Source organism: Aythya ferina, assembly GCF_964211825.1.
Source record: "Aythya ferina genome assembly, chromosome: 12".
Lineage (NCBI taxonomy): Eukaryota > Metazoa > Chordata > Aves > Anseriformes > Anatidae > Aythya > Aythya ferina.
In genome coordinates, this window is record NC_140308.1 from 11,070,983 (window position 1) to 11,098,271 (window position 27,289).

Genomic DNA, 27,289 nt, shown 5'->3' on the forward strand with positions numbered 1-27,289 from the left:
AAAGATAAACTAATTGGACTATTGGTTTACCTGTGGTTCCCATCTCAAAGCTTCTTGGCTGAGAATGGGTTTAATGATTACCTTTTATAACCTCTGTACTTAAGCTGCTGTTGCTTCTGCGTATTCTGGTTTCAGACATGGACATGTCTTGCTCTCTAACTGGCTGGTAAATCTAACGGAAGAAATAAAGAAACACGCTACACAGAGATCCTTGAAGCCTGAAGTACACTAAACAAATCTAAATAAATAAGGTAAGTGAAAGTATGAATTACTCTCAGATGGCGATTAAAACATATTCTAGATAAAAGACTTTAAAGAGAGAAGTTGGGCTTAAAGCTGTAATAGAATTCAGTGACCCAAGCCCTGCATTCCTTACACGGGCAATTTTCTATTGTAGCTTGAATCGTAAGTTGGATTCATGATGATTTTCTTTTTTTGAATCTTTAAATCAAAATGTAAAACAGATCTGTTTATAGCAGAAATGTTTCTTAAGACCAGCAGTACTAAAGACAGATGTTCTGTGAATTCAAAATACTACAAAAAAGCCAAGGATTATTAGACACTAAGTTGCCTACACATGAAGCATTCCTGAACTGCTGTTTATTTAACTACAAAACAATTTTCAACATTCAGATTTTAACAACTACAGATGGAAGATCTGAGGAGGCAGACTGAATAAATTTTTGAGAATCAGGACCTAACCTATTACAAATTGTTTCCATCACTATCTGGGGTTGTATTTAATTCAAATACTGTGGCAAATGAGCAAAATTCTCAAGAAAAAAAAATCTCAAATATAAATTTGAATTTCTAAATCCAAACTGTTTCCATTCTAATTCTAAACAGAATATAATGTTCAGTAAAAGACACTCATCCTGAGTCAACAAGAACGGTAACCCTTTTGAGGAAAAGAGCTGTTAATTAGACAATTACAGGAGACGACACTTGGTCTAACATACTTGCATCTCCAAGGAACTGGGACAAGGCTTAATTTAACAAAGATCAGGAAGAATGTCTCCTAGATAAGAAAACAGGCTAGTTTCTGGGTGGAATATTAAATCCGACTGGACCCCTAGAGGAATTCAAAGCAGAGACTAGCTATAAAACCCAGCTTGTTCCAGTAAGGAGATTCTCTCAAACGTAACCTGAGGCATAAGGTGTAAGGACATCCACTGCCAGGTGAGTCAGGAAATCTACAGGAAGTCTGATGGATGAGGTAAAGTACACCTACCACCTCTTTCATTTAATCTCCAAGGAGGTAGTTAGATGGAAGACCTTTGCCTGTGTATTGCATGTGTGCATTTTTGTAGTTTCTGACAGTAGTATGCTATTTTAGAGCAGCAAAACTCAAGCACACATCAGTAAAATACACTCGACTCTTTTTTTTTTTTTTTTTTTAATTTCTTTAGATATTTCAAAAAATAAGACAAATGGGTGAAGAAAGCTTGAGGAAAAGAAAAGGACAGGACAGTAGAAAAGAGGATGGACAATCCATTCAGAGTGAGGAACCCCAAACTACAAACCTACAAAAGCAGGTAAGCACCAACACCCTACCTCCCCCAATACATGTGTGAGGGGCTGTCAGAGGGAGGTAGTCGGAACATCTGTGTAGAGGCATCATCACAAAAAAGTTGAAAAGTTGTATCCAAACTTGCATTGATTTATCTTCATAGTGTGGCTGATTTACATTTTAGGAAATGGCTAATTACTAGGAAATTGCTGGGACACAAACACAATTAAGAAGTGAGAACACATAATATTGAAGTCTTATATTTGGTAATTTCAAAATTGCTCAAGAGAGCGTAACTTCATAAACTTTACAAACTCCATGTAAACTTCTAGAGTCTAAACAGAGTTGTTGGCTCACTGCTTCTGAAAACATGTTTATTTCTATAAAACAGCTAGTGGTACAGAAAGACAACTGGTAATTTTTCTCCAGAAAATTACAGATGTTTTTACAAGAACAAAAAAAAAAGCCACTTCTTTTGTCCCTGACAAGCCTCTTAGAGAGAATTGTGATTTCTCTTTCAGTTTAAGTAACCTGGAAAAAGACACACTCTGTAGTTTCAGTTTGGTGCCAAGAACACAGACTGTCAAAATACTGATGTTATCAGACTAGCCATGACTTAACAGGAAAATTTAAGCAGCCCATGACGGTGTTTTGTTTTGTTTTGTTTTTTAGCAGGAGATACCTAAGTTTTAGTAGATTCACGTAACATGTAAGTCACTACAAAGTCAGAACATGATCTTTTAACCGCTTAGCAATATCGTACTAATTTCAAAATATTAACAAATACCTGAAGCAAGGAGGAGCAACTGCTTAAAAAAAATGGATAGTCCAAAGGATAGTAAAGCAAATATGCAAGCACGTAAAATACAAGTAATGGCTTCTGGAAACAGCATGAGTATGGCACAGTATTTGTATGCATTTTAGAAACAAAATTTCATCATTTATTAGTTAGTAGAAACTTTATGTTGAAAACTAATTAGTGATAAATTAAGATATTAGAAGTTACTTTACCAAAATGTCTCCTTTTATTTCAAGGTGGGCCTGATCAGTGGAATCTGCATGATTGTTGGTACAATTATCGGCTCAGGTATCTTTGTTTCTCCAAAATCAGTACTTGCCAATGCTGGAGCTGTGGGTCCTTGTTTAGTCATCTGGGCAGCCTGCGGAGTTCTTGCAACACTAGGTAAACAAAGAATCAACAAAATTTGGATCTTTGTTTAAATATTTTTATTTACTGCATACCATTCATTTTACAAATTAGGTAATGACATCTAGACCAAAACTAGTCATACCCTGATGAGTGTACTAAGTATGTGCTGTTCATAAACAATAGACTAAGCTTTTAAAACTGTAATGATCATTTTCAGTTCATTTTTAAAGCAAGTGGATAAAATAAGCAAAAATAAAACTAACCGTAATAGAGTACTTTTCTACTTAAATCACAGGCAAAATAGCACATGAAAATTTGCTGGCACAGGGCTGGTATTTCTAACATTTTTCCTACAGCTGCACAAATCACAGAATCACAGAATGTTAGGGATTGGAAGGGACCTTGGAAGATCATCTAGTTCAATCCCTCAAATCTAATTTTATCACCCAAAAAATTAATGCTAAGCACCTCCTACATATTTCAAATAGTAAAACACAAAAATGAATTCTTTGTGCATCATGTCAGCCACAAATCATAGAAAAAGTATTTTTTTGAGCAGCTACAGCAATAAAACTAGAAGCGTCTACTGAAGATCAGCTTTGAATTACAGTGGCATTTTAATTTAAAAGTTGTGCAGCAAGCTTAGTTTTTCCACCTTAAATTTCTAAAAGGTAGGTCAGCCAGCACAGTTCCCATTTGGACCTTTGTTGGAAGTGTTGGTTTCTTAAGAAATCAGGACGTTCATAATTCAACAGCTGAAGTCTTAAACAAAGGTAATAGTAAGTTCTGTATTGTAACTTAATAGTTTCAGTATATTTTTCCCCACATTTACACAACTGCTTGCAAGTAATTAAAATTTAGCATGTACACTACTCAAACATGGAAAAATGATATATTTACATATCCAGTTCTGCAATTTTGCTACCTATAAAAAAGCACTATTTTGTTCTAATCAGTTTGAAAAGTGCATAAACTAAACAACCAGTAACAGGCACATTTCTTGTTTTCAGGGGCACTTTGTTTTGCTGAGCTTGGCACAATGATCACAAAATCAGGAGGAGAATATCCTTACCTCATGGAAGCATTTGGCCCAATTCCAGCATTTTTGTTTTCTTGGACAAGCTTACTCGTCACAAAGCCCAGCTCTTTTGCAATCATTTGTCTCAGCTTTGCAGAATATGCATCAGCTCCTTTTTATCCAGGTTGTGATCCACCTCCAGTTGTCATCAAGTGTCTTGCAGCAGCTGCCATTGGTAAGACTTCTTTTTTCTTGTAAAGTGACAAGTTCCATAATTGCTTAGCAATTTCTGTTCAGTCCTATTAGTGAACACACAGCATAGTAGGACTTCAGCACATTAATCTTTAAGAGGACATCAGAAAGCAGCCCTACGCTGAAAGGAACAGAACCTTGGGAAACTGCGTGTCTTTCCCACAATAACTAACTCCATGCAGAAAAAGGACAGAATGATGGTTTGCTCCTAGCCTGGGTTTCCTTTCTTTACCAAGAAAAATACAGCTGCACAGAATGCTTATGTGCAGCAGAAAAGTGAGAAAAAAAGTTCAGAGATATTTCTGTATTCATCAGAATGCTGTAGAATTACTTTTTTGTTGTTGTTGTTAATGGTAGATATCTAATTCAGAAACATTTTTTCCTCACAATTTTAAGTCATCCAAACATACTATGGTAAAAACAAAGAAACAACTATATATACATGAACAGCCTGAAAGGAAAAAGCAGTACACTGAATATGGGAAAAATGTTTTAGAAGTCAATGTTTCTTTCAGTTCTGACAAATTTAACAAGATAAATATGAATTTCTTTCTTCTAGTGGTTATTACAATAGTGAATTCACTGAGCGTGAAGCTGGGAAGTTATCTCCAGAATCTTCTCACGGCTGCTAAAATGATCATTGTCACAATCATTATTGTAAGTGGAATTGTTCTACTTGCGCAAGGTAATTAAATATACATTAATGTGCAATTATTTTAGTTTCTGTTGACCATTTAAAAACTTCCCCAACAAAAACAGCACAACAATAGGGCTCTCTTTATTCAGTTTTGAGTTCCACATCATTGGAACTCCTTACGGTACTACGTATTTTAGAGGAAGGGGGCAGGAAATTCAACAGTATGTATGTTTATAAAAATTGGTATAAACTGATCTTCAACAGCAGAATGTTTCAAAACATTAAACAGACATTGGAATATTTCTTCATTTAGTGGCAATTAAAGGGATTAATTTCAACATTTGACAGTAATCTGTTTTATTTGCAGGAAAAACTGAAAACTTTAAAGATTCTTTCAAGGACAGTAAAATTTCTGTTAGCTCTATTGGTCTGGCATTCTATAATGGACTCTGGGCATATGATGGATGGTAAGGTATCTTTACTAGTGTTAACAGTTATAGTTTAACAGCCTTTAACTGGTTTACTCTCTCCCTGTAGAACTCAAAGATGTGATCTAAGAAAGTTAACATCTGACTTGTTATAAAGAATCTCTTAATGAATTCTGGAAAAAGAACACTAGCTTGGTAAAAAAAACAAAACCTCAGGTTACTGTTTATTAGGAAAGATTCTATAATGGATCCTGAAAGGGCTGCTGAAAGGTGTTTAGATACTGTGACAATAAGGAAGATATCAAAAGCAATTCCAATAGGCAAAAAAAAAATGTAATTCCTAAAGTCCGCACAGGTTATCCCCATCAAAGTCCATGTTTTGTGAAATACGTAGTGTCGTTTGACTAGTACAAAAGAATAAGTATCAGAAAGTTAGAATTCATAGGGTTTTACATTTTTTTCTTATTCAGCTTTAGAATTGATGTAAAAACACTGAATTCTCCCTCCCTGAGAAGCTTCCCATTGTAAACCTCCTCATCTGTTTATCCATTGTGTTAGACCAAAGAAAATACATTTGAAAATACTCACAAATATGGAAGGCTGTCGGTTTACATTTATGATCTACATAAAACATTTATATTCGGTCCTCCGGATGCTGCTTTCCACTATTACTTTCTTAAAATAAACTTACTGGAGGAATACCAATGTCTCTGCTAAAATCCTGAAAATTGTTTACGTACATCAGTTCCTGAAACTAACAGGAATGTGAACTGGTCTCAATCTCTGTTGGGACAAATCCAAGATCAAGCTCTGATCCATTAATGCTATTCTTAAATATTCACACTGTCAAGTTTTGCAAATAGATCTGTATTTTTAAAGGAAATAAGAATATAAAACTTTACTTACAGCAAAGCAAGTCCTATTACAATGCGTAAGACAAATGGATTATTCTTCCAGGTTCTTTTTCCAAGCTTGAGTCTCTCAACTTAGACATGAACATCTGCTGTTTCAGACATTTACCTAGACTTTTTGATGCCTTACAATGGGTAGAGTCAACTAGTGCCTATATTTGAAAAATATTAGATATTGCACAGCTCAAAGCTCAAAAGTAATCTTGTAAATTTGACACAGATGTCCACCTAGTTTTTGCTTATTCGGGGATATTTTAACCAAGGGCTAAGAATCTAAGGTACTTCTAAAAATGTAAGATGCATCAAAACTTTAAGGAGGAAAAATTAGTTACTTCAGGCTTACATTTGGATAAGAAGCTCACAGTTTTATGTTCTGCAGTTTTACTTTTTAAAAAAAAAAAACAAAAAAAAAAAAAACAAAAAACTACAAAGGCACACCACACAGAAAAAAGAAATAACACCTAACCTTTTAACACATTACATATGACTGTTACAAATATTGTTTTAATGTTTTTCCTACCAGGAATCAACTCAATTACATCACAGAAGAACTTAAAAATCCTTACAGGTAAAACCACATAGAAAAGTAGTACTACTAATGCCAAAAGAAAAGTAAAAGCTTATCTTTAAAAGGAATGCTTACTGAAAGCTTGAGCACTAACAGAAAAAGAGCTTTTTGTATGTATTCTGGGTTTCATAAATCTGTGATTGTTTTTTTTTTGTTTGTTTGTTTTTTTAAATCCTGATTTATCTTTCTCTACAGTAAAGAAATATACACATACCTCTAGAGTATATGGGGGAAAGTAAGAGTCCACAGTTTACTAGGGTAATATTGCTAGTGATACAGCAATGCTGATGGAGTCTTACTTTTGCATTCCTTAGAAATCTACCACTATCTATAATTATTGGAATCCCCTTGGTTACAATTTGTTACGTTCTGATAAACATTGCATATTTCACCGTAATGACTTCAACAGAACTCCTACAGTCCCAGGCAGTTGCTGTGGTAAGCCACTTTATTTTGTAATAAGCCATCTAAAGAAAACCATGGGTATTAAAGCATCCTGAGCAGTTAAAAAAAAATGTAAAAAGCAACCTCTAAGTTTTAAGATACAATTTATTTCTAAACTGCCAGTCTCACCTTGATTTTTCCCCATTATCTGTCATTTCTGAATCCAAAATTAATTTCAGTAGTGCCTAATTTAAACTGCTCCATCAGATCCCAAAGGAAAAAAAAAAAAGCAAGCAGAAGTAATGCAGTCTTCATGTAACATTTTGTAAACACCACAGCTCAGAGGTTGACTGTTTTCCATAGGCACTGAAAGAATGGAAGGAAAAATAGTATCTGACTACTGCTTTGCAGTGATTCCAATATTTCTGAGAAATAAACACATGCAAAATAACAGATCAATTTTTGCCATTCTGGAGATAACAGCAAGTGGTCTGTAATTCACCTCCTCATTTTTCCTTTTACCTTAACTAAACTGAGAACTATCCTCTTTACTTCATTGGATGACATACTATTACAGAAAAAAAATCATCAAGGATTATTCTTAACATTTGAGAAATTTATATAAACACATCTGTCCCTTCAGTTCTACTCGGTAAATTTTCCAGAGGACATCTGACTCCCAAACCATTGTTCAGAGAGCTTGTAGCAATTTCCCCTTATGTAAGTTCTAGGGGAAAACAAACAGCATGTGACATGCACACATGCATACATGAATGCGCTGTAACACAGTGGAGAGGTACTTTATATGTAGAAATACTTAAAAACCTCAAAATAAAAAGGTATTTGAAAATGTAGAATTTTGATGCATTTCAGCCTTTTTTTTTCCACCAAGAGGTGCAAAACTGTATACTAAGTTGTATGTTGATAAAGAACCACATCTCTTCAGTGTACCACTAAGCTTAACGTCTGTCAACAGCACACATTAGTCTGATCGCTTTAGAGGTAGCTGAACTAAAAGAAAATCCAACTGCTACTGAGCAGCACAAAAGGGCCACAGCAAATAGCAAAATAAGCAGAGTGCTCCATATAAAGAGGTCTATACATCTGTAAGGAGCCTTCCTGCTTTGTGCTGGTGAGTGTGCTGCTACCAGGTAAAGCAACTACACTGATGGTAATTTTGTGCAAAAGTAGAACTTGATATGCTTAACTTACTCAACTGAAAATCCAAAATGTACCTGTCAATTTTAATTGAAATTCAGTTACAGCAGATCCATGTACCCACATTAGTTCCAACCCACCTTGCTGTAACAATTAACATACCATGGTACAGGTAAAAAATCAAAGTATAGTGAAAGAACTTGGCAAGTTTGTCCCTCACGTGCTCACCCATGACAAGGCCTAGGTTGCCATGCCTTCATTACTATTGTTATTCTTTCTACTTACACTGGAATCACCTTGTGTACACACTGTGCTCTGTGGTAATCACATCTATTCTTTGGCAGACATCCACAAACCAGGTGTCTTAAGCAATTTAAGTGGTTTTGTTTCATTCAAGACAATATTCCACTCTTTATAGATTGTTTCGTCTATTAATTCCGGCCTTCTTTTGGCCAAGTATCCTTGAATAGCAAAATATACAACAAATATTTTACTAATACATCAGATACGTTACTTATTGTATTTTTAAAGAGGTGCCAACATTTCCAGATATACCAAATAGCAGTTAAAATGACAAAAAACATTCATTTTAATCCCATATCCCAGACATTTGGAGATAGAATTCTTTACCCAGCCTCTTGGATAGTACCTCTCTTTGTGGCCTTTTCTACAATTGGATCTGCCAATGGGACGTGTTTTACTGCAGGCAGGTAAGTTCCCATTCTAAGTACCTTAAAGTACCTTAATTTTTTTAAGGGTGAAAAATGTGTATGTATGTTTTTGTATTTAGACACAAAGATATCGACATACTTATGATCTAAAGGTAAAAAATAACAAGTACTTACAAATCTAGCTACAGTTTATTTTGCAAAAAGAAGCAGAGGCTATACAGGTTTGAAAAATCAGAAAAGATTTTTCTCATAAAATATTCTCATTTCAAAGTAGACATGGCATGAAAGTGTTTTTTCCCCCTTTTCTTTTTGCTGGCTAATTTTAAAGGTTGTCATTAAACAAAACAAAAAAAAAGAATAAGAACATAACTACACCACTAACAGTCAAGATAAGAACTGGAAGGGAAAGCCATTCCTTTCTATCAATTGTTCAACACTTCTACTTAATAGCAAAAGTAAGATCTATCTAAATATGGTAGGGCTGTACAGACGTTTTTTGACAGAAGGTTGTACAGGTAGCTATTTAATATGGAAAAAAAATAAAAAGGATTTTTTAATTAAAAGATAGCAGCTTTTTCCAAAACAATTTTAGTTAAACGATATGTACAAACTAGTGATTCTGAAAACAGAATTAGTTTCAATTTCTGTGCATTAACATTGGTTATTTCCATTATTTCAGTTTAGTGCAATATTCAATATTCTTTAAATCCCATTGTATGCTAAAGGAAATACTGGTGTACTCTAAAGAAAGCTCTAGTCAGATGTAGACACATAATAAAACAAATTTGAAAACTTTTTTTTTTTTTTTGTGGGGGAAGGGGACAGGCAGTGTTAAAATGTAACACCACTTGAACTTTAGGTGCCACACTAACTAGTTTGCCTTGTTTTTGTTTTGTCAGACTTGTTTATGTAGCAGGTCGTGAAGGGCATATGCTAAAGGTGCTATCTTACATTAGTGTTAAGCGTTTAACACCAGCACCTGCTATCATGTTTTATGTAAGTATACACTCTAAGTACAGAGAAATTACCTACAAAAAAATCTTAACACATGCTTTCAAAATTTCTTACCAGCAGCTTTGACATGTCTTTGCATCTTTGTGAGATTACAATCTTTATATAAACATACATCCTGAACATGTATTAGGAACAAAGACCATACAATGAAAACTACTTCTTAATTTGAAAAGTTTCATTCCAGAAGATCAAAATTCAAATCAAAGTTTTAAGAATCCATAGCATGAAAACCAAGAAATAAAAAGATAAATTATTAGTGTTAGGCAAATCCTTTATCTCACAAGAAGCCTATGAAATATTTCCTACTCTATGTCCTCCTGTAAGGATGCATTTACATATTTTCATTAAAAAAAAAAAATCTACACATTTAATAAATACATTTTAAAATAAAACTAGGCTGTATTTTTTTTTGTATTTTACCTTTTTACATCAATGTAATACCAGATAGAGTCAAAATTCTTGCTCTGTCCACTCCCAGAATCAACAACCAAAAACATAATATATTATTATAATTAATATTATATATATTTATTATAATAATTATTATTATAAATATATTATCTCTTCCTTCTAGATAGTCAGGCAGCAACAAAATGGATTAGCATATACAAGATTACGTGTTTTAACTTAAAATAGAATTCATACTGCACAGAAAAGCAAACATATTGTCAGGCTACAGATACTATCTTTAAATGTACTGCAATACACTTGCACCCAGATGTTTAAGCAAAAGCACGCACCAATTATGTTCTGAATACCCTAAACATACACACATACCTACACATAAGCTCTTATAAAGTAAGGTTAAACTTCACTGATACTAATTTTTGTTTTCATTTTTAGGGTGCCATTGCTATTATTTATATTATCCCTGGTGACATTAACACACTTATAAACTACTTTAGTTTTGCAGTCTGGATATTTTATGGCTTAACTGTGTTTGCACTCATTGTTATGAGGTTTACAAGAAAGGAAGTCAACAGACCAATTAGGGTAAGTTCAACATTCAGTGTAACTTCTCCTCCACTTCTGTAAATACTAAAACATGAACTCATCCTGAAACTCTGAATATTTGAACATCCTGAGGTAGAGGTTTCTCACTACCCACTTTACTTGAAATCTAGCCATTTATTTGTGTCTTTTTTTTGTTGTTGTTGTTCAAGTTTTGCACTATGACAAAGCTCAAAGACTGAGAAAAGCCCAGGCAATGTTTTACTCACACAGATGATGGGCGGAAGCTGTGGCAGATTTTCAGGGATGGGGAACTACAGTCAGCAGACTACCACTGAAAGAGTGCCTGGAAATAGACCCACACTTCACTGTACTGAGTCAGGTCTCCAATTCATTAAGCTGTATATGAATTACTACATACTACATTGCTATTTGCAATAAAGACAGAGACCTTTATTAACAATTCAACAGAAAAAACTTTTTCCCACCTATTTCCTCCTACTTTTTCAATTGTCCCATCTAATTCCAGAAATTTTAAAAGTAAAAACATCCTAAGACGATTAAGCTATGTTTCACATATGCAACTTCTGTAAGAACAGTAAAACAATTAGCTAAGTAATTGTGTTTTTATTTATTTTTTATTTATCTTTATCTTGCAGATACCCATTGTCATTCCAGTCATAGTGACATTAGTCTCCATTTTACTGGTGCTGATACCAATCATCAGTGCACCTGAACTGGCATATTTGTACTGTGTTTTATTTATACTTAGTGGACTCATATTTTATGTACTTTTTGTTCATTTTAAATTCAGCTGGCCCCAGAAAATATCAAGTAAGTATACTACAGACCGTTTCCAAATTCAATAGTACACCTCTAAACTTTAAAGCAACTACCCCAACAAAGTTCATTATATGATCCATTGCAATTGAAGTCATATGCTGGGGGGAACAGGGAGGGAGGCAATTTTCCAGACAGATAACATTAGCAAAGCTCACTGTGTGCATAAAGTGATCTTGCATAGTCTCAGAAGGAGCTCTTCATTCATCTCTCAAGGACAAACTGATATGCAAGTATTTCCACAGCAGAAAGTAGAACCAGCTGCAGAGGACAGAACTAGTAGTTCTAAGGACATTAAGAAAATCCATTATGTCTGCCTCCCCCTCCTCCTGAATTATTATGTATGATCTAATCATGAAATTAGAAGCAGTATACTCTATGAAGAGCAATATTAGAAATCTCAAAATATACTGGCCTGGATCTTAAGATTGTTTTTATTTCCCACCTCTTATTTATTTGTTTTTAAGTTTGAGATACAAATACAGAAAAGAAACAACTGCTTAGAAGGACATTTCTCTAACTCAGAAAAATAGTATTAATCTGAATAGTGTTCTCAGAACAAGCTTCTAACAATGTATTTTCTTCTCAGAGCCCATCACTATGCACCTTCAGATGCTTTTGGAAGTTGTTCCAGCAGAGGAAACTACGGAGTAAAATATTTTATATGTACTAGAGTGTTTTTACTTGCTATATTGTTTGAAGGAAATTCCATTTAGTTGGTGTGCATTTATACTTTCTAAATTGCTATGTTCATGCTGGCATGTGTTATTTTTGCAATACTACTTAGAACTTGACATTTGTTAAACATGAGAATAAAAGATTTCTGAGCCAACTATAGTGTACAGCAGAGCCTTTTTCATTGCTTGCTAATACGTTAAGGTTATTTTATTTTCTTCATTAATGTTACTTAAACAAGAGGAGCACTTTAATTATGACAATGGTACTCACCTGCAACACTGCCAGAACGCCTCTTTTGTTGTTTCTGCTGAAAGAACAGAATAGCTATCATTCGCAGCATCACCCACAAGTGACACAAAACTGAAGACGCATTGCATAAACACATACTAACTCTAATCCTCAGTTGCTCAGACCAAACACTAGCTATCAAAGAATTGGAAGACTAAGGAAATGGGAATCAAGTAAAAATGGACAGCATACCTGCCTGAAAAGAAGAGAGTGATTCTTTGTTTAAAGCAAGGTCATAAGTAAAGGCTTAATTTCTCAGGTATGTGTTTTCTCCACTGCCATCTAAGGTACAGAACACCAAGCAATTGCAACAGAAATTATCCTCAGCACGAATGTGACTTTACAGAAGTAACATCATCCTATAAATGTTCCATTTGGTACCTAATGAAAATAATTTTAAAAAGAGACAAATTCTTACACATATTTAAGCAGCTTTTAATTTCCCTGGCCAAGAAACTGGTTCTGGGTAACTTACAATACTTACTATGTTCCCTCAAAGCCAATGGATAAAGAAAGTAGTTTTCTCAAGTCATGTGTCAATATTTTAAAGTGATTATATTGAGAAAGATTGGAATACTGAAAGCACAAGTCCTCTGAATAACTTAATACATCCATTCCAAATACATAACACAGGAATATTAAACAACTCCACCTACTACTATTTTGAAGGTTGAAAAACATACCTGACTGGGGGTAGAGATGAAAATGGTGACTGAGTCTTAAGTGTCAATAAACTGGGAAAAGCAAACTACATCTTGGTGCAGGACATCAAGCAGACAGAGCATGGATGGCTTCAAAACACAGAACAAAACTTTCTTCACAAAAGAAGTTATACCATTGAGATCCTTAACACAGGAGTTAGAAGTTGACAGAGGTTCATAAAGCAACAAATCAAAGCAAAAAGTCCACAGAGAACCTCTTCCTCATGAAGACTCTCATTAAAAATAGCTAGAGGCCAAGAGAACATACTTGGAGTTTACTGAAACATTTTTATAGTGTTCTTAAAAAGACTGCTCTTGCCACTTGCTACAAACACAGGGCTAAAGACGGCTTCTGTTTTTACCTTATACAGGGTTGCCTTGCTTTTTAAAAACGTTAAGAGATAACTGTCTATGTCCATTAGATTGTAGATTTTTCCACTGGTAGAAAATAATTTTACACTATATTTATGTATCAGACAAGTCAGAAGGACACAATGCGTGAAGAAGGAAAAATGCTGCTCCACCATATTTTTTTTGCAGGTCGTGTGACAATCTCCTATTTTCAACAAAATTTTAGGCTTCTTAAAACAAATCTGTAAAGCTAAATCTCTATTCTAAGTCATCATATAGTTCCATTGGAGAGACTAACATGTTTTAAATATCTACAGATGCAAAGAGATTGGTACCAGCTTAATTTGTTATGAGTAGCTATTGCATTATTATTTCACTGTGAGATATTCTGGTGTGTACAAATATAACAGCGTAAAATTATTTACCGAAAAATTACATGAAAGCTCAAAGCCTTTGAGCTAGGCAGACAAGATTTTGTCCTTCATTAGCGTAAGAGTTTTAGCTAGGTGAGAGGAAATTAAGTAACGAAAAGAATTCACAACACATGAAAATGTCAAACTGAAAACACTGAATTTTCTACCACAATGCTCATTCCGCTAATAGTATGCAGCAGTTTGCTATTTGTTAGCTGCACAGTACAGCAGTTTGCTATTAGTTAGCTGCACAGTACAGTATTTCATGCCAAGTTCATGTATTTCCAGTCAGGTACAGATTGCCATCTGAGTTCAGGCATCATTTATTTATGCAGAACTGAAACAGGCAATTGCTACAAAACTGATTCCGTATGTGTATGAAGGATAATGTAGAAATAATTGACAGACCATCAGAGTTTGTGAAATTGCAGAAATTATTAACTATTGCTAACACAGCAAACTAAGGTAAGTAAAGCTCTTTAATTACTTAAATTAAAAGTACATCTGTGCATGTCATCATTAAAGCCAACAATTTTGAAGCGAAAGCACTGGACAATATACATAAAGTTCTTCTGGAGAGAATTTTTTTCAGATGCTTAGAACACAAGAAGGACTTTACTTACTATTTTCCTCCAAAAAATAAACACAGTTCTGCAACCTATACGTTCAGTTTCAGCAATTTTATGGGGAATGATCATGCGAGAGACAATATTTTGCAACATTATCCTTAACAGATAATAAAGATTTATCTCCACATTTCTCATCACTTTCTACGTTGCTGTCGTCTGAAGACTCAACCAGATCTTTGGCTACTGCCGATAAACATTTCATACATGATGAACACTGACTTATTCAATCCTTACCAACTGGAAAAGGACCCTTGTCTTCAAAATCTTCCCAGTGTTCAAAATCAAAAGACACATTAGGATTCTGTTAACAAAAAACAGTCTGAAATATCTGTACCAAAGCACAGCTAGTATGTTAGAAATATTCAGTAATTCTCAAATCAATTTTCTCTTCACCTTTTTCTTTAGTAACTTGCACCATGCTCCTTTCTTCTCTTTTGTGAGGCTAATAGCAGCCTTTTTATCCTTAATCACACATGATGACTTTTCTGTAAGCACGTACTGATGTAGCTCTATGTCAGCCAAATAAAGTTTGTCTCCTGAACAAGCACTAAATTATAAAAATGTTTAAAAATAAATAAATACAAACTAACAGCCACATTTTAGGTTTATTAAACTTAAGTTTCATAAACTTACCTGAAAAATACCTTCTCTTTAGAAAAGTCACATTTATAGTCAGCAATACCTGCTATTTTTACCTTCACTGTAACAGTCACTTCATTTTGAAACCACTTTATTTCTGGATAAAAGCTAGAATAGAGGAAGATTAACTGGGGTTAGCCCAAACAGAAAATAAACTGTCTTACATACAACTAGAATTCTCCCCTTAGGTTGCCCACTTGTATGTTTCAGCACTTATATGTGTATCCAAGCCATAATAATTTGTCTCTAAGTAGCAATATCAGGAAACAGAGTGTCAGCCTCACTTGCTACAAAAGCAATGTGACTTCAGCCTTTGGAGGAGAGTATTTATTAGCTTAAGAGGGGAGATACTCAACACCACCACTGGTCTCTGGAGCTCAATGTCAATTTAACAATTAAAGGATACTTCTACCTGTATTGTATCTATTTACACATAAAACAGATAATCTCGGTAAGGATAATTGTCCTGTTTGGCAGGACAAAAAAAAAAGCAAGCATGGTAGCAAAATCACTCTGAGTTTTTGTACCATTTATGCTGATGCAGGGTAGAGTCTTCTGCTTGCTTCCTTATTTTGAGCTACACCATCTAAAAATAAGAAATCGAGGAAGATATTTTATACTTATCTATACTATACAAACCAGATTCCAGAATAGCCCCATACCATCATAGAAATAATTCACTAGCAATCAGATTACTACTGCAAGCACTACTGCAACCATGCATTTGGTACTTATGTCAGATACTTCCTATCTGGAAATATTCTATTAAGCTAATAGTATTACAAAAAGATAAATAGTACATATCATAAATGTAACGACTTTACAAAAAGATAAATAGTAAAAACCAAAAAACTACTTTTGTTATTAACTTCATGAAATAGTCTGGATTTTACAAAAAGATAAATAGTCTGGATGACATAATTAATTCGATACTCTGTTACTGGTGCATTTTCAGCTCCCCAGATTTACAGTTCAAGTTTTAATCACTCACATATATTCCATCTATAAACGAACATTCATGTTAATTGCAGAACAGATGAAGCTATGAGAGGGGAGTCATGTCAATCAACCCCCTTGTTCAAGGAGGGTCACCTAGTACCAGTAGCCCAGGACTGCATCCAGATGGACCTTCAAGTATCTCCACGGATGGAGAGTATAAAACTTCACTGAGCAATCTGTTCCAGTTCTTAGTTACACGTGAATATTACGTAGATGAAAATCAGAATATATTTCTGCCTGTGCTCCTTTTTTAACTCAACAACACTAAAAATACCATTGGGTCAATCCAAACTGTATTTCCTAGGGTAAGTACTATTTTTTGCTTCATGTAGTTTTCCTTTAATTTTGTGATGAATATAATGGGTTACCTAGGAAAAACGAAACACCATGTTTGAGATGTATACCAAGATAACTTTGCATTTATTTGAATTGTAGTGAAACATCATCTGAGCTTAACAATAAGGGTATTCAATACATCGAAATGATTTAACTAATGAAATACTGTAATTTTACCATGGATCAAAGTACTGTTAAGTCTTTAGGAAGGAACTTAGTAATAGAAGACTACCTAAGCCCAGGTCAATTTACAGAGGCTGACCTTCCGTTACTCCCCACAAACTTAAAAGCAGCGATAACTTGTTCTGGAAGAAGGCATTTAAATCACATAGGAGAAGATCCCATAAATTTCACTATATTATTTTGCAAGCAAATAAAAGCTAAAAGTTAACTTCTTAGAATCTGGACCACTAACAGATATTTATTGATAAGACTAAAAAGATATTAAATTTGATAACTAAGTTTGCAGTTCATAACTGTTTTCCTGTAGAAAACAAACACACAAATTAAAGAACCTGCGGGAAATACTATGAAAAAAGGATGATGAATATTATCTTTGGGATCCATTCAATTTCATTATCAATGAAATCATTTCTTTTCTTCTTCAGCTTCTAGCACCCTGGCTGTAAAATCATGCAGTTCCTGGGGAATTTCAGTTTCAGCACACTTCTAATAGCGCAGGATCCCAAGAGCACGACATGTTGTTTTCTGTTAGTAGTATGAATGACCTTGCCTTTGTATGTTCCTGATCTACTGATGATTCCTAAAAAGTATGTATGCATTTCTAAGCTTTTATTTATCCACCAAACAATTATCAAATGTTAACATTAATTTGTTGAAGATTTATTAAAACCTCTATCACATCATGGAAGTTGTTAGACATGTTGTATAGACATTGACCGAAGAATCTTGGAGAAGAGGGAAAACTGAAATGTATCATGCAAAATGCATCTGTAATTCCCCAAAACTGCATACAGTCATCTGTTAAAACTGAACACATGGTTTAAACACAAATGTAAGGGAACCAAAATACTTAAGCATGTGAAGTATTAGGTCACATTTGCAATGCCTGTTTCCTTCCCCCCATCCACTGACTTAAGAATCGAGGAAAATCTTTTCCCAATACACTTCCATAAGGCATTATTTCTTCAACACATTTCATAAGCATGTGGCAGACAGCATTACAAGTTAGTTTATGATCTGTGTAAATCTGAATCTCATAACAATATCGAAGAAAGAATAGACCACAGCCACATACTTCAGAAAATAGAAAACACTTCCAGTAATGCAGAAATGCTAACACCTTGAACCTCTAGATATAATTAAGTTAATCTTCTGTTGACAGATAAAAGGCAAAAATTAAGTTTGAAACTCGTTAAGTCTTTGCTCTTGCAAAGAACTCAAAAAAAAAAACAAAAACAAACAAACCAAGAAATCTACCAGAACACAGGGGGAAACAATTATGTTAAGGCTTCAGACATTCTGAATTTCAAACTGAAAATAGCCTCCGTATTAGCAGAGGATCATGAAACTGTGGAAATTCTCTGAAAGTATTAATGGTTCTTGTAACTAATAAATCAAACAACTCTTAATCTCCTTCTCATAAGTAAGGCTTCCTGATGATTTCCCTCTCAGCAGTTTAACCCTGAGACCTGGGGGTGGGGGGGAGTAGAGTAGATGCAGCACTAACAAGTAAAAAGATAACCAAGTGACAAGATAACCTAGTTTTAAGTATTTAATGTAGAACATAGGTCACCATGAAGAAATAAACACAAATGTACAACTAGAAAACAAGAAAATACCTAATACAACTTAAGTACAATTTATAAATACCACCAATATTTCTAAAATCTCAAGAACCAATTCACTCTCAAAATATTTTTCATGCATAATCTATGCTGAGGAGCAAAACCTTCTAACATGACTACAGAAATAAAGAAAACGGATTTGAAAACTGAATTCAGTATTTGCTTTTTAGTATCTGCATATAACCCCAAACAGTTTTTTAACAGAAAATTAGTAGCTTTCTCAAATCTAGAGGAAAAAAAAAAAAAAAATCAAACGTCACTGGAGAAAGAAAGATTTCTTAAAAGTTTCAAGGAATGAAGCAATGGTTCTTTCCATCAGCTAGATACTGAATTTAAAATACTCCAACAACTCAGGCATATTAAGTATGGGTTATCTGATCTGCATCATAGTAAATCAAAGCACAGCACAAATCAATTCATATTTAATTGAATTTGAAAATATTAAATCACTCTAACAATTGATGTAATAAAAGAAACTTAACATGTTTAGAGTGCAGAAAAATATCCTCCCCATCAAATATTTGTTACCAAACCATAGTTGAAAAGGAACTATTTTTATTGTACTTTGAATAAATATCAACAGCTTCAAACTCCCTTCTTGCCCAAAAGCGTGCATATGCATTTTTTTCTCTTGAGTGATCAAGAATAGTAACTCAAAACATACACCACCACCTAAATCCCTGATTACATAACAATTTCAAATATTTATCACAACACACCGTACCTGTCCGTGTGAACAACTGACTTTTCCTTGCAAGGCAAACCTGAAAATACTTTGGTAATCTATCAAGAAGAAATGAAAACTATGTTTTTCTTTGCACTAAAATACTGTTCAAGGAAGTATTTCTTCCACGTACTGAGGTAAAAGTGGTTTTCTTACTTAACTGTAGGATTTTCCAAGTATTTCGGACTTCTCTCTGTACCAAATTATATGTTTTTCTGATTGAGGCAACAATTTTAATGAAGCAAACTTCAAAAAAGTATCTAACTTCTTATGGAGCAGAATTTTCTTTCAAGCACTTGACAAGACCACTGCCCACAAAACAAAACAAAACAAAACATTAACATTAGGTCACAGTCATATCTCAAGCAACAGCCCTAACGGGGATCTGAACTAGCATGAACATACATTGCTTAGTTCTTAAACATCTTTCTAAAAAGAGAATAAAAGATCATGAGAAGTCTGTACACCTCAGACTGGAGGAAAAAACAGAAACAGGTGAATGCACATGAAGGTAAATTGAACATCAGTGAAAATCCTCAGTGGAATAACTTGTAGCAGACACTATATCCAGACTTGTTCAAAAGATCCTCAGTTCTGAACTGGGGATTTTCTAACAACCATCTTTTATCACAAGGAATCAACAGACATGACTTGGTCAAAGATCTGCAGCACTCAGGTGGCTGATAAAGGTAACTTGGCATTAGACTACTCAACAAACAAGAAGAAACTCCAATAAACATCAACCATTCTGTAGCATAAGGACTATTTTGTTTTCACGGCAGCGTTAAAGTTTACCGTCTTTTATATTTAGAAAACTGAAAGTCCCACTGTAGACAGCTATTATCTTCATAAAACCATGGCAAAGGAGCAAAAGAGTAGGCATAACCTTTTCAAGGATTAGCACCTTTTTTTTTTTTTTTAAATATGTTCTGCATTTTAAAGAAAAGAAACAACATTCCACTCCAATTTAACTCTATCAATAATTACTACAGTCTCCCAGATCTGTTACATAGAAGAAACAACTAGATGACTACAGCATTTCTTATCTTTCCCATATATGCTTAATCAAATTCACCTTTGACAGTTTATTACACAACATGATACTTACAGATTTGGTACTTTCATTTAGATCTGTGCTTGATCTTTGGTATGTCTTTTCCTGAAAAGAACTAGAAACACTATGACCTAAGAAGATAATCAGAAATTTTTAAGTTATCTGAACACATAAAAAGTCAATATTGTTATTTACAGTGAGTTGCCACTGATTTGCTGTTTAGTTTCTTCTCAGCGTTTAATGATGTCTGGTTCTCTTAATCTTTTGCAAGACTTCCAGTATTCTCTTCAGTGTCCACAAAGCAAGCAAAGTTCTTTGAGACAACATCATCATTAATGCATACCTTAAAAAATAAAAATAATAATAAAAAAAAATCCTTATTGACCAGAATCAACATTGCATACTTATTTAGGGTATATCTGAAGTTTTAAACAATAGGAACATTTAAGCTGATAGAATTGAACGGATAGAAGGTATAAGACTTTATATGTACTTTCAAAGTTATTGTCTATGGCAATGACCACAGCCACAGTGTTAACAGCCTTTAACGCTGAATGATCCAAGCAGATGGAAGTGAATTATTTTATAACTACATTACAGCTGCTTAAGTCTGACAGTAACTACAGCAGATTATTGGCAGAAGTTAGACATTTTGACAAGTGGAGCTACTTCTCCCCATGAAGGTTTGAGGATTCAGTCTTATTATAGAATGGTTTAGTTTGGAACATACCTTAAATTTCATCTAGTTCCAACCCCCCTGCCATGGGCAAGGACACCTTCCACTGTATCAGGTTGCTCAAAGCCCCATCCAAAGCAAGTATGAACTGGTATTTAAAGGCACTTGAATAAAGTAGTTGCAAAATATTCTAAATATAACACAAAATGCGTGAAAATGCAGTAAATAATTCACAAAGCTGTCCACTTGAATTGCTTCCTGTATATTTATATTTTTAAAGGTACATCTCATTGTAGGATGCAGAGTAATTCAACTTAAATAACAACAAATATTTCTTGAAAAACCTCAAAGACAATATTTGTTTTAAGCAAAGAAAATATTATAATGCTTGAACACAGGTAACAGATTCTGAAAGACAAACAGTTCTACTGCGCATTTCAGTGTTACAACCTCCAAAACAGCTGTGCATTACAACTCCAGGTAATCAAAAGGAATAGCGAAAATCAACCAAACCAAACAAAAACAACAGAAAAACAACACTTCACCCAGGATAATTCTAGTTCATTTAAAGTTATCTTCAACAATTCCACTTTAAAGTTTAAGTGCTCTGGTTTTAACACTAATATCAGCATTCATACACTTATGCATTTAATAACATTGTTCAGGCCAACTTTTTTAAATTCAAGTTCCATAAAATATTGATAGCCCTAAAATTTTTGTTATCTGCTCTTTAAATATATATATATATATATATATAAAATTTTAAACAGCGAAGAACTTAACGTATTACTTCAAATTTTAACACATTACTGAAATAAATGTGATTAGGACAATGAGGAAAAAGATGAATGAGGTTATAGTGAGTAGAATTGACTCTGGTATCCACTGCTGCTCAGCCTTTCACCAGACCAAGTTAGCAGGAAAACAGCTTTGGGAACATAACATTCATTTTCTGTGAGCCTCATTTGTGATTTTTCTTGTACCCTGTCCTGTAATTCTAACAGTTGTAATTAGACCTAAGCCAAGCCAAACTATAAATGATAAATTCGTAAAATAAATTACCTTCATCAGAAGTTTGTAAAAATGAAAGAAAATCTTGAAAGGGCAAAAAGAAATTTGCATGAAATAACCTAAATGTGCAGTTCTTATGAGAATGTGTACTTTTTGTTATACAACATATCTTTGTGCAATGCTACAGACTTGTACTTCATTTGCCTGCCAATACCTTCAAAAGAAAGGTACACATGAATGAAAATGGAATTTCTGCCTCCTGGAACACGTCCAGAGAGTTACATCAACACTAACATAAAACAATATCTTTAATAAGTTAATGATTTAGCTTCTACTGTACCTGGCAAATGACAAAACTCACTTGCAGATAATGCTTTTCAGTCCTAAGCTGATTACAAAGTTATGATTTACATAATAAAGCATGCAAATAGGTTTCTAGATATAGAAGTATCTTACCTTTTAATCTTTTATTGTCACATAAAGAATAACATCAAATGTATTATCTCCTATAGCACATAACTTGGCTTTGATTTGCCTAGTTGCCAAATGTAGTAGTAAATAAAAAGGAGAAATATTAACCCCATATCAAATTATCAGTATTTTTCAAGCTATACAAAAACAGAAATAATGGTTAAATGAATGCAACCTATTTCTTGGAAGAAAAACTAATACAAATGTTGTAACTTTTAAATGAAACAAGAATCTAACGAGGCATTAAGAACAGAGCTCAAAAAATGAAGTTGCCCTCAGTCTTTGAAGGAAGACTGAGAACTGAAAAGCATTAATGACCTGTCCACAGAAACTAGTTTTATTCATACACTGAAATTATTTATATATTTATGCGTATTTGTGAAATCAAGTTCCATGTTGTTATTGCTTCCTATTGACCTTTACTTTGCATAATAATGCATTATACTTGGATGTGTGAAAACCTCTAAATCATGGAAGTGCTATGTTCCATTAGTATGGAAAATTAACAGCCTGGAGACTCTTTACTGTTTTTATAAATTCATCCTCTCCTCCTCAAATATCTGTGTGTATTGTATTGTACTTGCAAATAAGCAGGTAGGTTGTATCTAAGACAGGTCCTGTAAGGAGCAATTAATAAACACATTTGCCCTGAATATGAATGCACTTCCCATTTAGTAGAGAAACATCAGAAAGGTTTGCAGTACGGTTTAAAGTCTTTTCATGATATTTACACCTCATACACTATATATACCATCTGATGCTGCATATGCCATTTGGCAATTCTTATATCTGAGTGAGAAACCAAGTATGACTAAAGTCAGTAAGAAGGAAATTAATAAATATACTAACATGCATCTGTACTCATTTCCCTAGAAAAATAAATAAATATTTGTATAGCTATCACTAGAGCCTTGATCTATACGTAATTACCCCTTATAAATGGTTTGATGGAAGACATTTAATAAACAGCAAGACACCACCTATACCAAGCTTTTAAGATCCATATAGTTATCATTTTTGGTCCAAGTAAGTTATTTCATAATGAAAAGCAGTATATCACGTGTTTAATTCTATTAGAAGGTATTTTAAACTCATGGCATTGTCAAGTTGCTCTCTGATATAGGCACATTCAATTTAAAAATGTTACTTATTTTAAGATTTTAAAATACTTATTCTGAAATATTTTAAATAAGCTTTCTTAATTTTGTTGAATACTACAAAAACATTGGTAAAGATTCTTGTACGATAAGTTGAATATTGTGTTAAAGAAATGAACCTTAAACATGGCTGAAAGCTGGAAGAGATTTTTTAAGGCACATTTTAATATTTTAGAAATAATTGGTTTCATAGTGGTTTTATTTATTTATCCCTTAATAAGGTATGTTTCAGTAATATTAACTGATAACCATAAATCTCAATCATATTAAACTGACACTATTCCAGTTCCAAGTCTTTAAGGAAAAGAAAAATAGAATAGAAAACATCTTTAAAAAATTAACAAAACAAAGACTGGTTTGCATCCATACTGACAAGGGCCCATCATATGGATAGCAGTTTCTTGTGGAACCACACTTCAATGAGACCAAAGCCTTGTGACTATTAAACTAAACAAATACTGATAACCAACAAAATACATTTCAGTGACACTCCCCCCCCAAAAAAAAAGAAAAACAACAAACTCTTACTTCTTTGTTTTAACAAAAGTGTATTTGGCATAATCCCCCAGAAAGCATTCTGTTTGATAATGACCTGCACAGTACATGATTGACTTAATAACTGCTCTACACCTGCATTTCAGTTCTTCACTGAAAACCACACAAATCTAAGAAGAAAAGAACAGGTTCTAAGAAGAAAAGACAACAGGTTCTTGTAAACAGAACAAACATCACTGTCAGTTTTTTTAGAAGCAAGCAAACAGTGTTTACGATGCAGCCCTGATTTACTTTATAAACTGCAAGTACTGCAGCTTCCTTAGCAATAAAGCTTACAAATAAGATGGCGCAAACCATGTAGATGTCCTTTTCTACTACAAAGCAGTAGTCAAAAACAAACAAAAAACAAAACAAGACAAAAAAAACACACGCATCTTTGATAATTCACCCCCTAAACTAATGCAAATACCAAATTATTTATTTTATTGTACACAAATAGCAATATCTCTACCTGGCCTTCTAATGTTACTGGCTTTACTTCATCCGCATTTTCAAAAGATTTGTCATAGAACTGATTTATTTCTGCATTCTGGTTTTTATACTCTATTTCATCAACTATGTAAGGCCCACATCCTTCCATAGTAACTCAAAAGCAACTCAGATCTTCAATCTGGTGCAAACAGTAGATTAAAAAGTAGTATTATCTCCTGCTGAAGTGATAGGGTATTTTCATGAGCATCTGAGTAGTAAACATGAATCTTAAAACCTTTAGCAAGGCCTCTTACATTATAGGAATAGATATTCAGCATAAAGAATGTTAATAGGCATAACGCATCTTTCATGTTCACACAATTAGTTCAATAAATGACTTCTAAACTTGTAAGTTTCTTTAGCACTGCAATTAACGACATGCAGTCTTCAGATTATCTTGAAGACTGGGGCTGCTGCAATCTAACTACCTGACCAAGCAGTCAGCAAAACCCCAAAAGCTTACATCATTGAAAAACAAAACAAAACATAAAGACATGAACCCCAACCTTTGACATGCAGTTTAGTACAACAGAAATTTTTACTCATTTTTCACAGCACACTTCTACTGGAACAGAACAGATCTTCTGCACGCCATTTCACCACAGCCTCGCACATCACAACGCCACTCACCACGGCAGCGCTTAGCCTACCGCTTCGAAGAATTCACACCACAGGTGAGCAGCTAACGAAATATTTCAGGAGACAGAAGTCACGGCAGTGCCCTCCAGTTGGCAAAGCCACTGCCACCGCCCCCACAGCCACGAAGCCCGAGCGCTGCCCTCACCTCAGCGCGCTGCCCGCCACCCTCAGAAGCCTCCAGAAGCCGCCCGCGGCCTCCCAGTGCGCGTGCACCGCCCTCTGGCAGGCCCCATGGAGGCGGCGGCGCCCGGCTGAGGCTCGGCCGCGGGCAGGGGGCGGCGCGGGGCCGGGCTCGGCTCGCTGAGAGCCGCGGGGTGTCGGTGGTTGCGAGGAGGGAGAGCGCTGCCTTTCGTGGCCTTCCTGCTGCTCCTGCCTCAGGGGGGCTTTCCCAGACCCCGAGTCTGAAGCGCAGTGTGTGCCTGAAAGGTCTAGAGGAGGCAGCTGGGGAGCTTGGCACCTGGCACTTCTGTGGTGGAGTTCTGCTGTGATAAAAAATAAATGCATCCCCACACAGGCAGCTGTTGGAAATGTCCCCTGACATCTAGGCCCTTACTTCATCCTTACATCAAGCTCTGTGACAAAGCAGCAACATTTTTATTATTATTATATTCCTCTCCTATGCTCCCCTTGCCATTCAGGCTTAATGTTTTTTTCACTGGTTTTGTGTGTGGGCGTACTGGCAAAAGACATGAGAAAAATTGTTGCTGTATGTACATAAATGAGGCAGGAAAAATTGAGACTGATCTCAAAAATATTTGGGAAAAGACCAAGATCTTACACAAGATAGTTCAAGATGACACCTCGTGGATTCAAGAATTATGGAACAAACTGACCTCTTGGTTACCCAACTTTTTTTGGCTTAAGCAATTGCTTATAGGAATATTGTTCTTGCTTTTACTAGTATTCTGAACCTGTGTATTGGTACAGTGTGCATTTTGGTGCTGCATGAAAGGACAAGATGATTATGAAACCTGTAAGTGTAACCGAAACAAGCACCAAGTAGAAACTGGTAAGAATTTTATGAAAACTTTGAATCAAGAAGGAGTGTTATAAGCAAAAGAATTTCCTTAGGATAAAGAAAAGGGGGATAAAGAAAACTAGAGACAGGGAACAAGATAAAGGATGGTGATTCCTAGGTCTTAGTTAGCACAATTGTATCTTAACAACCCAAAGATAAGGGAATAAAAGACTGTATGCATAGATAATGGAACCAGCAAGAACTGGCTTGACTGCTGAAGTCTGTCAAAGACAGGAAAGGCCAGAAGGCAAGCAGCGAGGAAGACTTCTGGCCTTCAACAAAAGACCACCCAAGTATGCCAGACAACCGACCACCCAAGGACCCCAGTATGCATACAAATAGAGACGGAACCTACGTTAATGAGTGTCTGTAGAAGCTGGCTTGCCACCATCAGCACAATGAGGAGGTTTCTCCAAATCCCAGTCACCATGCTGGTCATGTGGGAGAGGAGGAAGAGGTTTGTCTAAGGGTTGAGAAAGTTTTGTGTTCACAGTACGGAAAACTCAGTCAATGATGTCTGACTGTCTCATTCCCCTTTCTCCATGGGAAATTCTAGGGCATTCTGGTGCCCTCTCTCCTGGTAGGACACCAATGAGCTAGATGCTTCTTTTTTAGTTGCTTAAAGAAATTGTGAAGAAAGTTCAGAGAGGTGAAATGATCCCTGACTGTAATGGCCAAGGTGTTCTGCCAGGCAACAGGTATGGAACAGGGGTTAAGGGAGGGAATTACTCGTACCTCCTGTTAGACAGCCACGTTCTGAGAACAAAGCACACTCCTAATGTCTTTCCCATGTTCAGAAAGGAAAGGTCAGGAATTACTTCAGTCTGCTTCAGACTACACACCCCAGAAGAGACCCTGTTGCCTTTCAGGAGCTATCAGCCCTGAGGCTTTGGAGACATCTCCAGGGAGCCCCATGGGACACAGCAAGTGATGCCATGGTCAGGTCCTCTGCTGCTGGGCTGCTCTGGGCTCCTGGGCTGGAGGGAGCTCCTGGCAAGCTGGCAGCACTGCAGACAGACAGCTCTGCCCAGGAGCAGCTCCTCTGCACAGAACAGCAGAGCTTACAAGGTGCTGGTTACAAGGGGAGAGCATAGGAGAGAAGTTAAAGTCTGTGAAGAGTGCAACAACAGAGGACAGCGTGTGGCAGGACAAAGCTGCAGGCTTGTTACACCGTGAGTC

At 35.2% G+C, this 27,289-nt stretch overlaps 2 protein-coding genes and 2 long non-coding RNA genes across 6 annotated transcripts in view; 2 read left to right on the top strand and 2 right to left on the bottom strand.

Moving 5' to 3' along the window:
- Positions 1-12,324, top strand: SLC7A9 (solute carrier family 7 member 9). The gene is made up of 13 exons (XM_084533838.1): positions 1-251; positions 1,410-1,535; positions 2,546-2,693; positions 3,671-3,913; positions 4,490-4,615; positions 4,935-5,034; positions 6,430-6,474; positions 6,789-6,912; positions 8,623-8,726; positions 9,587-9,683; positions 10,545-10,694; positions 11,312-11,486; positions 12,082-12,324. The coding sequence occupies exons 2-13, from the start codon at positions 1,431-1,433 to the stop codon at positions 12,144-12,146; spliced, it is 1,482 nt and encodes a 493-aa protein (XP_084389964.1). The 5' UTR covers positions 1-251; positions 1,410-1,430; the 3' UTR covers positions 12,147-12,324.
- On the bottom strand, positions 3,783-6,423 carry LOC311443566. The gene is made up of 2 exons (XR_014697339.1): positions 5,902-6,423; positions 3,783-3,977 (listed from the first exon to the last, which is right to left on the bottom strand). It is a non-coding gene; the product is annotated as an uncharacterized lncRNA (long non-coding RNA).
- Positions 6,919-25,284, bottom strand: LOC311443565. 3 transcript variants are annotated; one of them, XR_014697336.1, is made up of 9 exons: positions 25,238-25,284; positions 15,719-15,777; positions 15,186-15,299; positions 14,946-15,099; positions 14,787-14,853; positions 13,142-13,249; positions 12,651-12,740; positions 12,441-12,477; positions 6,919-8,477 (listed from the first exon to the last, which is right to left on the bottom strand). It is a non-coding gene; the product is annotated as an uncharacterized lncRNA (long non-coding RNA). The 3 variants fall into 3 exon arrangements; XR_014697337.1 differs by having other exon boundaries at positions 12,441-12,474; positions 12,651-12,839; XR_014697338.1 differs by having other exon boundaries at positions 12,651-12,839.
- LOC311443562 (olfactory receptor 14C36-like) overlaps positions 24,970-27,289 on the top strand; it is a 5,666-nt gene continuing 3,346 nt past the window's right edge. Inside the window, exon 1 of the mRNA XM_084533839.1 lies at positions 24,970-25,127. The gene's annotated coding sequence lies outside the window, so the exon portion shown is untranslated. The remainder of the gene's footprint in view (positions 25,128-27,289) is intronic.